The sequence below is a fragment of the Capra hircus genome, chromosome 11, assembly GCF_001704415.2.
Source record: "Capra hircus breed San Clemente chromosome 11, ASM170441v1, whole genome shotgun sequence".
Lineage (NCBI taxonomy): Eukaryota > Metazoa > Chordata > Mammalia > Artiodactyla > Bovidae > Capra > Capra hircus.
The window spans coordinates 105,726,141-105,737,265 of NC_030818.1; the positions used below are offsets into that span (position 1 = coordinate 105,726,141).

Here is an 11,125-nt window from a genome sequence, read left to right on the forward strand (position 1 = left end):
CCTGTCCTGACCGCGAAGGCGGCCCTGAGCGGAAGGGATGAACGCCCCCTGGGGAGGGCTGCCCTCGTTGGCGGTGCTGGCTTGCGGGAGGCGTCTCAGTTAGTGTGGATGCCCTTGCGCCGGTGCTCGGCCGGGGGCATTTCCGGACTCTGGGGAAGATGCTCTGATTCAGGAAGATGCCCCGTATACGGCTGCGCTTTGGCTGGGGACAGTGTCCCATTGGCGGGGGGATTGTCTCTTTGGAGGGCGCTCTGGTTAAGGAAAATGCCTGGCTTGTACAAGGGAAGTGGGATTCTCCAGTGTGGAGGTGGTTCCGGTTGGGCAGCCTCTCGGATCACCCCAGCCTTCCTGCAGGCCACGCAGCTATGCACAGGGTGAGACCTTTCCCCCGCACCCAAGCAGCCTTCACTGGACAGCGCCACACAGACTGGCCTGGGCCACCCGCTCCGCATGGTTCCACCCGTTTCTTCCATCCCTTGGGAGTTGAGAGAAGACTCAGACTGAAATTGCGGTTCTCTGGCCGGGCTTCACGACAGGAACTGAGGAGGTCCCAAGTCAGAAGCTAATCTGAGTCTGGGCCTCGGGGCTGTGAGGGTTCAGTCTCGTGGAAATCTGGCATTGAGAGGAGCCACAGCTGCAGAGGAGGCAGCGGACGACCTTAAGTACCGACGAAGCCTTCCCCAGGTTTAGGGGGTGGGGGGCGACCTAAGCCGACTTCTGACAGGCCGGGAACCCCAAGCACTGTCTGGAGCTTCAGGAGAGGCGGCTCAGGGCTGCCCTCTGGCCTGCACAGCCAAGCGCGCCTGCGCCTGCGCCTGCCTCTGGCTCCATCTCCGTCTCCGCCCCTGCCTTGGGCCCTAGTGTGCCCCTTCTCTGAAACCCTTTTTTCTCAGCTGCTCACTTCCTGACAGTCCTTAGGTCTTAAATGCCACCTCTTCAGGGAGGTGTGTCCTTGCACCTGCTTAGAAATACTACTGCACCCCAGCACTTCCTTATTTCACTCCGTAGCATTCCATTGCCATATGGTCTGTCTTCCCCACTAGAATTCAAGTCCCAAAGGTCAGGGATTTTTGTTTGGTGTGCCCTAGTACCTACAACAATGTTTGGCAGGCAGGAGGCAAATATTTGTTCAAAGAATAAAAGAGTTAAGATGTGGGAGAAAGTCTCTTACCAGGCAAATATCGACCGTGTCAGAAGTAGGCAATGCTCCCATTTTGCAGGGTCAGCCCAACCCACCCTAGGCTAGTATTATCCCTGCTCACCGATGACGCATTAAGTTTTGTCCCTGTGACTATCAGGTCAGTCCTGAGAGGTGGACGTCATTTTTATCCACGGTCTTGTCGGTGTGCAAAATAAAAGGGGGTGGGGGTGCCTTCTACGTTACACGACTGTCGAGAAGCAGAGATGGGATTTGAAACAGGCAGTCTCGACCGTGAGGCTGCAGCTTCTAGCGGTTTTCACAGGCCACCCTGCCTGCAGCATGCTTCGTGCTCTTCTCCAGTGTGCATTTTCTCCTTGTCCCACAAATAGAGTCAGGTTTTAGGGCACATGGCTGCCTGCACATTCCCAGGTAGGGTGGCCAGTGGGATTTGCAAAAGCGATACTGCTGTCCCCCAGAAAGCGGGAGGTGCAAGCCTGGCGACCCGGATGGCAGAACTGCTGCCTGAACCAGCCTGAACAGAGGTGTCGCCCCCGACTTGAGAATGACAGCTGTGCCATCTCCGGACTATTAAATGTGCAAGAAATAAACTTCTGTCATGTTCTGGGGGCGGGGGGTGGAGGCACTCGACTTGTCCCCTTATAGTCCCATGAGCTTATCATAAAGTTAATTGGCACACCTAGCCAAAGTGACTCCTTCACCACACGGCAGAGCTGGATTTTGAACCTGAAGTCATAACACCACCTCCAGCGTCTCCCAAAGCACACCAGGATCCTGGCTCTGCAAGACTTTTACAGGTGCTCTGGAACTCTGCAAAATGCCTCTTTGGGAAACCCTGCCTTTTTATTTGTCCCTGGGTTCCTTGCATCCTAGACGACAGTCCTTTGCAGACCTCGGGAGCAGGCTTGTGTGTTCACACATGGATGCGAGTGGAGAAGCTGAACCCCTCCGAACTAAGACTTGGCTGCGGTGCCAACAGGGACAGATTTTGAGGGCAAGGAACTTGGGGAAGCCTCACCCCGACTGGATTTCATCTTGTGCACGAGGTCTAAACTGCATTGCCTGGAGTGATTAGTGCTAACAAAATGGAACAGGGGTGGCCTTCTCGCCTTATCACAAAGCCACTTTAAGTTAACGCTGAGGCTCCAGACATGTAAGCCTCCGAAGTCACATCCTGAAGTAGAACCGGGAGGCCAAACGCCAGCCCCAGCCCTTGTTAATCGCCACTGCTGCTTAGCCCGAAGCGACCAACAGCCATCGCTGGACCAAGACGCCCGGAAGTATAAGTGACCCAGAGAGGAAGGACGGGGCACGGATGGCGAGGGTGGCGCCAAAGAGGGGCGTGTCCTGCATGGAAAGGCGGGTGGGCGGACCCGGGGAGAGGCGTGGTGACCAGAGGGGCGTGTCCAGTGGGAGGGGCTGGGCACACCCCCCAGGTCCCGGGCAGCCAACTCTTCAGGACCCTGTATACTAGCCCACCAGGCCCTTCTGCCCGTGGGACTCGCCAGGCAAGAATACTGGAATGCGTTGCCACGCTCTCCTCTAGGAGATCTTCCCAACCGAGGGGTGAAGCCCATGGCCTCTTGCGTCTCCGGCACTGGCGGGTGGTTCCTTACCGCTGGAGCCGCCTGGGAAGCCCGATACCCGCTGCTGGCGGGGAACACAGACCCCGCAGAGGAGGGCCCCGACAGGCACTGTGCCCAGCGCTACAAACGAAGCACTTTATTTACACCGCGTCTCTCTAGGCCTCAACCCCCTGGGAGAGGCCGACTGCTGGGGAGCTGAGGAGGCTGGCCGGGGCAGAGGCTGGTCCAGAGATAGAGGCCGCGGGAAGAGCGGGCAGCAGCAGGTCCTGAGTGGGCCGGGCCAGGCCAGGAGTGAAGGCACGAGGTCCTGGGCGCCCAGTCCCAGGGCAGAGGGCCGCCCGTCCAGAGGAGCTGGCGTGGGGTCAGCTCCCCGGGGTCAAGCCAGGGTCCACACCACCACAGCTCTGCTCATAGGACGGCGGGGCCTCTGCAGGGAGACAACCAGGTCTGCACAGGGCCCGGGGCACTCCCTCCCCGCCAGGCCCCAGGCCCCCACTCACCATAGGGGTAGCCCCACGAACTATACTCCGGGGGGAGGATCAGGGTGCTGGAGGTGGGCACCGGACCTCCAGAACCCTCTGCAAAGTAGGGCACAGTGGCACCTGTGGAGATGCACAAGGGAGGTGGCAGAGGGTGCGGAGCAGGGCTGCCATCCTGAGGACGGGGTTCTGGGGCACCATGGGGCACAGAGCCAAGGGCCGCATGCGGCTGCTGCTGCTGGGAGTGGCTCTTGGTGGAGAGAGAGACAGGATCCGAGAAGAAGTGAGGGCCACTGGCCACAGCCTCCGCCTCCTCCTGGGGCGGCGCCGAGGGTACCACCAGGCCGGGGCCTGGCCGGGGGCTCAGTGGGACGTGGTTCACAGCGATGTTCCCGATGAAGACCGGGAGCGTCACGACAGCTTCCGGTTGTTTCAGGGAGACCTAGGGAGGTTGTGCACGTGAGGAGCCAGGCCGCGGCCCATCCTCCCTCCCCACCCCTGACCCCTACCACCTGCAGATAGTAGTCCACGTGGATAAGGCTGCAGCCCGGCAGGGCAGACTGGGGCAGGGCGGGCACCAGAACCTGCTCCTGCCACTGAGCCCGCCGCCAGGCCTTGACGCCGGCCCCCTCCACCTCGGCGATGGTCCGCACATCGTAAATCCAGCGCTTGGCCTTGTAGGACACTTTCTGGGGAAGGGCCAGCGTGTGAGCCTGAGCAGGCCAGCCACCCGCCCCTCCTCTGCCCCATGGGGATGGGGCCCAGCAGCCATGGGGACACTGACCTGCAGCAGACTGGCCACCACCGGGCTGGTGTCCTTGCCTGACTGGTTCTCAATGTCTGCCTGCAGCCGCAGCACCTGCCCTACCACGTAGCCTCGGAGGTCGGTGCTGGCCGTGAGGACCACGCTGCCCGTCTTCACCAGCTTGTAGGAGAACTTCTTGGTGGTGGAGGCCACATTGGGTTGCTTGGGAGGAGAGCAGGGAAGGGGTTTGGCGGGTGTGAGCAGACAGGATCCCCAGGGTCAGCTCAGAACTGAGGCTGCTGCTTCCACAGGCCGCCTCACCTGTGCTGGGGACAGGGCATCAGACAAGGGTGGCAGCCACCCGGGAGGCCACTGCCCCAGGCTCACCTCGATGTCTGGGATGCTGTTCAGGTTCAGGGGACTCAAGATGTAGAACACGCGGCTGCACTGGTGATCCTTGGAAAAACGTGGTGTGTCGATGGTGGCCCGCACCTGGTGTACAATCTTCCCGAAAGGGCCCTCAAAGGACGTGGGAGCCGTGGCTGGAGAAAGAGCAGGGACTAAGGTCCCACTGTCCCCCACCTCCCACCCGCCCTCACCAACTGCCACCGCCGGGCGGGGGCGGGCTCTCACCAGGAAGCAGGAACTGGAAGGGGAAGCTGTGCTCTCCAGCAGGCAGGCTCCCTGAGGACACGAGAGAGGTGGGGAGAGGGGACAAGGCGCCATCACAGGGCCCAAGGCAGAAGCAGGCCCTGCAGCCGACAAGCTCCCACTGCACCCGTCCAAACCTGGGAGGAACTGGCCCCTCCAGCCCCAAGCCCCCAGCAGGCAGTGCCCTGTTCCTGCCACAGAGAGAAACCCTGGGAGAGGGCAGGCCAGCCACGGGGAGGCCAGAGGCAGGTGGGAAAGTAGGGGGACAGACAGACCCATCTCAGTGGGAGGAGGTGAGGGGTGGGTTCCAGACTCACCCTTGTCGGCCAGAGACAGGGCACTGTTGAAGTAGCTCTCCTCCACCACCCAGGCCGAGTCGTTGGCCTTGTTGGAGACCCTGCAGGACCCCGTGCAGGTCACGCGGATGGCTGCAAGGCAGGGACCGTGTGAGTCCCAGGCAGGTGCTGGCGTTGGGCCCTCCCTAGCCCCAGCATAGGCATTCAGGCAGGACTGATGAGACCCAGGATCACCCAGCGAGGCTCTGGGAAGGCCAGTGCGCAGCCGGCTGCCCTCCAGAGGACACTGATGAGACCCAGGATCACCCAGCGAGGCTCTGGGAAGGCCAGTGCGCAGCCGGCTGCCCTCCGGAGGACACTGCCTGCCTCTTACACTTCCCGAGGTGCTCCCACCGAGCCGGGGTGCTGAGGCACAGGGCTCCACTCGTCCTGCAGTCCAGAACAGGAAGTCCCTGACGGTCACCCAGTTGACCCCTGGGCAAACCCCAGCCCCTTGACCCTGCACCAGACCCTAGAAAACCCCTTCCCTACACGGGAAGCTTAAGAAACCTTTGGTGAACAGAGGCGGGTGGGGCAGCTGACCTTCAACCCCACCTTCCTGCTGCCTCACAGGCATGTCAGTGAGGCTGGGAGGCACCCCTCCAGGCACCAGGACGCTACCTATTAGCCCTCATGCAGCAGGAATGTGGTCAGACTCGCCTGAGAAAATAGACCAGCAGTCTGGCACGCCAGAGGGTGGGGACACCTTGGCTCCTGGGCCAGAACTGCCCAGGAGCGCTGGTTTCTGCATGGAGGTGGCTGGGCCTTCCCTCTGCTCCCAGGGGAAGCCCACAGACAGGAACCCGGCAGCAGGTCACTGCCCCTGTCCAGGCCGTGCTCAGGGACTCAAACTGCTCAGTCCAGAGCCCACTACCTCAGTCAGAAGGCGGTGGCTGGACCGGCCGCAGCCAAGGCTGGTCACCGGAGGGGACACCACAGCTGGAGGCCCGCAGGCCAGGGGGTGGGGACACAATGACAGGTAGCCCCACGGCTCCCTCCTTTCCTTCCTCTCCCTGCAAGCTGAGTCAAGACCAGAGATTTAGCCTGTCTGCCAGCCGCCCTTCCTCCCCTGAACTGAGGGATTAGTGTAGGAAGGCAGCTCGGAATCTGATACCTTCCTGACGTAGCCACCAGGCAGAGGGCGACGTCTCGAGTGCCCAGGCTGGGGGAGGCAGTGGCACCAGCTCTGTCCCCGGCTCCCCAGGTGGGCCCCACCTTGCTGACAGGGGACAGGCCTGCTGCGGGTCACCCACAGTGCGCTGGGCTGCCCTCCACGAACCCCTGGCTCCCCCTCCGCCCCACTGGCACTTCCAGTGACTGGCCTCAGCCTCCATGCCAGCGCAGAGTCACCGCCAGGACCTCAGCCCTAATTTCTCATCTCTGCTCCACCGGCCTCCCCTCCGAGGGCCAGACCTGGAACTGTTCCCTCTGGAAGTCCGAAGGCACACCAGCAGCGCGCCTGCAGACCAGCACAGCCCAGGAGACGCAGCAAGGAACAGACAGAAAAGCGGAAGCCGGCCTGGAAGACGCCCTAGCAGAGTCCAGACACTGTACTGCTTGAAACTCCCCATGGAGAAGGCGTCCCCCCCCCACCAGCAAATCAGGCTGCCCTGGAACGCTGGGGACGGCAGAATATGCTGGAAGAAGTGCAGCGGTCCCTAGGCTGGCCTGGTGCCGGCCGGGCACTGTCAAGTGACCCCAGTGGATGGACACAGAGCTGAAGAACCACCCAAAGACTTCGGCCCAAAATCTTGACTCACAACAGCATGAGTTAAAATGGTTGCTTTAAACCACTTAGGTTAGGGGTGATTTGCTACTTAGGGGTGACTGTCGCATAGCAGCAGATAAAGGAACAGCTGTCTAACCTGACTAGAACTCAAGGAAACTCAGGTGACTTCCCATTCTAACCCATCAGGTTGGCAAGTGTTTGACGGGTTACAGACGGGTCTAACAGAGAGACCCTTGCTTACGGCGGTCAGACTGTCGGCCGACACGGGGGCCTGGACGCGAAGCCCACAGATCTCTGCAGATTTTACACACAGGTTCCAGGGCCCAGCAGTTCCCCTTAGACTCCCACCCTGTTTACTCAGGCGCCCCGAGCAACGCTCCTCATAACGGCAAACCAGCTAGGCACAGCCTCCAGGTCCAACAGCAGGGCAGATAGACCAGGCACGTGCTCAGCCAGAACTCAGCTCCAGCATTAAGGTGAACAAGCCACGGTGGCACCTGGCCCCAGAAAAACAGACCGACCCTTGGTTATCCCCGGCGGGCATGAACTGCTCAACCTTCCCCATGATCGGGCCACAGCCTCCTCTGCAAACAGGCTGAGCCCTCTTCGGAGACCCTGCCTGTGGGAGCCATCACCAGCCTGGGGTCAGACCGCCCATCCCTGCGCGTGCTCTCCTCCGCAGGGGAGCGGTGGAGACGCAGGGAGAGCCTCAGGTCTCCTCGGTCCTCCAAGGAGGACCGTCACATGGATCCTGTGCCAGAGTGACCTCTGGAACTTCTTGAGCCAGCACGCTCACCTGCCAGCAGCCCTCCTCCCAGGCACCACCTGCAGTCTGACCATGACGATCTCTGTGTCCCCACCTCCGCCAGCTCCCACAGACCTGGGTGGCCCAGCCTCTGCCGCACCCTCTCACTGCAGCTCTGGCTGGAGAGCTGCTTCCTTCTGTTTCCAAATCTGTAACACCTGAGGAATGACGACGCCCACCTCCCAGTGTTCCCGGGACTCAAGGACTCGTGGGTTGGTCCTTGGGAAGTGGGAAAGGCCTCTGGCCCAAGATGAGAGCCCAGTGAGTCGCCAGAGCCAGGGGCTGGCTGCTGCTGTCGTCCAGGCATCGCCCTCCCCTGTTGAGAGCAGAACACAGGCCAGCCCCGCCTGACCCCCGCCTGACCCTCTGACTGGGCTGGACCCAGGCTCCAGGGAAGCACCTCCTTCCCCAGCTGTCTTCCACAGGAGCCCCCAGGGCTGACTGCAGATCAACACGGAGTCTCCTTAGCCAAGTGCTTAGAGGCCTGCCACCTCCCAGCCTCCATGTCCTGCTGGTGGCCTCCCTGCTGCATCACTGGCTGGTTGCAGGAGATCAGTTCAGTTCAGTTCAGTCGCTCAGTCGTGTCCGACTCTTTGCCACCCCAGAGACTGCAGCATGGCAGGCGTCCCTGTCCATCGCCCACTCCCGGATCCCACCCAAACTCATGTCCATTGAGTCGGTGATGCCATCCAACCATCTCATCCTCTGTCGTCCCCTTCTCCTCCTGCCTTCAATCTTTCCCAGCATCAGGGTCTTTTCCTATGAGTCAGCTCTTCGCATCAGGGAGCCAAAGTATTGGAGTTTCAGCTTCAACATCAGTCCTTCCAATGAATATTCAGGACTGACTTCCTTTAGGATGATTCCGTTTAGGAAGAAAATCCTAAGGATCCTGCTCCTATGGATGCAGGAGCTCAACAAGTATCTTTTGAGTGAAAGTTAAAAACAACCATGCGGGCTTCCCTGGTGGCTCATCTGGTGAAGAACTCACCTGCAAAGGCGGGAGGGGAGGATTCGACGCCTGACCCAGGGAGATCCCACCTGCCTCGGAGCAACAAGCCTGAGCACTGTGACTACCGAGCCTGCGCTCTAGAGGCCGGGAGCTGCAGCCCGTGTGCCCCCAGAGCGTGCGCCCCCGGAGCGTGCGCCCCCGGAGCCTGTGCCCCCTGGAGCCTGCGCCCCCGGAGCCTGTGCCCCTCAACAAGAGAAGCCGCCGCAGTGAGAAGCCCAAGCACCGCAACCAGGGCACAGCCGCTGCTCGCCACAAGCAGAGCAAAGCCCGTGCGGCAGTGAAGACCCAGCACAGCCACAGACCAACATGAAAGTTAAAATTAAAAGCACAGCCTGTCCTCTCTCACCCCTCGGCCTAGCCCTGGGGGCAGCCTGGATAAAGCCCTCGCTGGCCTGAGGCCCCCGCTCCGCTCGGAGCACCTTACAGTCAGGACCATCAGCAGGGTCTCCAGCCTGCTGCGACCCAGCTGTCCATTTACCCACATGCCACCCACCATGTGGAGGCTGGAAGGCTCTGCCCAGCCCAGGTTAGTCGTGCACAGCTCGGGCCACTCCTCCACTATAGTTACCCTGGACCCCAGCTACGGGCGACGACAGGTCAGCAGGCGGTCAGCAGGCCAGGTGGGGAGCTCCGCGTGGGATCTCATAGGGTCTCTCTGTCCTCAGGCCACAGGCCTGCCCCTCCATTCTGTGCCCCGCCGGCTGCACTCACCTCTCACCACCAGCTTGTGCCCCAGAGAAAAGATGCGCCAGCCGCGGAGCCCCTGCCAACCACACCTACCCAACCAACTCAACCCCAAACTCCAAGTGTGGGGACATTAAAAGGGGGGGGGGCCCACCTGTCCAGGATGAGGCAGTAGCTGCCCAGAAAGGAGGACAGTGGCTCTCTGTCCTCAGGGGGCACCCCATGTGCTGGACGGTCAACCCCACGGGCGAGCCTGGAGGTCCAGAAGGAAGCCCCTGCAGCTATGGTTCTGGCCAATCAGCCCGAGGTAGAGAAGCGCCCCAGGAGGGACACACCACACAGCCTCACTCACCCTTAGCGCGGGGCTCATGAAAGAGGCCCAGCCCCCGACTGCGTCCTCGTCCACCGCCCGGGTGTGAGGTCCCCCAAAGGGCCCCGTCCACACCTCAGGCAGCAGACCAGGCCGGCGCCGTCAGGGAGCCCTAGCAAGGGCCGCCGCAGCAACCGGATCCCGGGTCTCAAAGTCCCAGCTGTTTGCGCCAGCAGAGAGACCGGATCGGAGGGCTCAGGTTCGGGTCCCAGATGCTCTCTGGGGTGGGCCCTGCGGCGCGCGGGGATCAGCAACACCCTCTCAGCTCTCAGGGCCTGGCTGGGTGTCAGCAGGGCCCCGCGGCCCGGCCGGGGACCCGCACACTCTGGGGGCTGCCTGAGTGTCTGGGGGAGAAAGCGAGCGCGAGCCGGGCTCGAGGGGAGGGCCCAGCAGGTGCGGGGCGCAGTGGATCGGAGACCCGACAGGGAAAGTGAGGTCGGAGGCGTCGCGGGTCCAGGTCAGAGCGGCCTTCGGCAAACCAGAAGGGCTCGAAGCCGCGGCCCCGAGTCTGGCCGCCCCTCGGCGGAAGGACAGGAAGGGCAGATGCGGAAGGACTGGGCCACCCTCGCTTCCCTGCTCCGCCCCGCCCGGCGCCGGCCTCCCACCCCGCGGCCCGCCGCCCGCCCGGCGGCCCCGCAGCCCTCCCCTCCCCGGTCAGACGGGAGCCCCCGGCCTCAGAGGTCCCGCGCCCCGCGCCCGCTCGGCCGCTCCGGGGCGCCGCCCGCTCGCCGCAGGTGCGGCCCTCCCCGGACCCCGCGCCCACCTCGGAAGGGCAGCGGCGCCCCCAGGCGCACGCGCACGGCCCCCACCAGCGGCTCCCCCGGGCTGTAGACGACGCGGCCGTGGTTCAGGCGGACCTCGAAGAGCTGCACCCGCCCCATACCGCGGCCCTGCTGGGCGGCCGCACTGAGCCTCCTTCGCCCGCGCCCCGCCGGCGCCGCGGCCGCCGCGCTCCCAGCCCCGCCCTCCCGCCAGCCACGCCCCCGCCAGCCCCGCCCCGCCAGCCACACCCCCGACACGCCCCGTTCGCCCAGGCCACGCCCCCATCGCCACGCCACGCCCCCTCCAACGTTCGCACCCCGGCCCCCGCGCCCCGCCCCTTAGCCTGCCCGGCCGCTCCCCGGCCGTTCCCCCGTCGTGTCCCCAGCCCGCCTTCCCCCCGGGCTCCCCAACGCCCCCGCCCGCTCCAGCCCTGCCCCCGGCCGCGCCCGGGTCGGCCCGCCCGGCCTCTCCCCGCCCACCCCCCGGCCCGCCTAGCGCTGCTCCAGCGCAGCTCGCGGGAGCCCGGCGCACCTGCGCCCCCTGCCGCCCCACCTGTCAAGGGGCGGCCCGGGCCGACCCCCATCCAGGCTCCGCCCAGGGGTCGCCCCCGCCCCGCCGGAGGTCTCCAGGCTGGGCTCGCGTCCCGGGCGGTGGGCGCTTGGTCGGCCGCGAGGAGCGGGGCGTGGTGAGGGGGTGAGGACAGAGAAGGCGGTGCTGGGCGCCTCCTGGCTGCGTAAATCCCGGGTTGCTGTAAGGAGGGCGTCAGGATGATGCCAGGTGTTTGTCCAGAACAGCTAGGCGGAACGGGTGG

The 11,125-nt window shown here is 63.6% G+C and overlaps 1 protein-coding gene across 3 annotated transcripts; it reads right to left on the minus strand.

The window, feature by feature from the left end:
- On the minus strand, positions 2,867 to 10,503 carry ARRDC1 (arrestin domain containing 1). Of its 3 annotated transcripts, XM_018056203.1 has the most exons (8): positions 10,316 to 10,501; positions 4,938 to 5,048; positions 4,603 to 4,653; positions 4,357 to 4,511; positions 4,009 to 4,191; positions 3,737 to 3,913; positions 3,246 to 3,666; positions 2,867 to 3,172 (listed from the first exon to the last, which is right to left on the minus strand). In XM_018056203.1, exons 1-8 carry the CDS (start codon positions 10,431 to 10,433, stop codon positions 3,108 to 3,110), a joined length of 1,281 nt encoding a protein of 426 aa, XP_017911692.1. In that variant the 5' UTR covers positions 10,434 to 10,501; the 3' UTR covers positions 2,867 to 3,107. The 3 variants fall into 3 exon arrangements, with proteins under 3 accessions (XP_017911692.1, XP_017911691.1, XP_017911693.1); XM_018056202.1 differs by having other exon boundaries at positions 2,867 to 3,666; positions 10,316 to 10,503; XM_018056204.1 differs by lacking the exon at positions 4,603 to 4,653 and having other exon boundaries at positions 2,867 to 3,666; positions 10,316 to 10,503.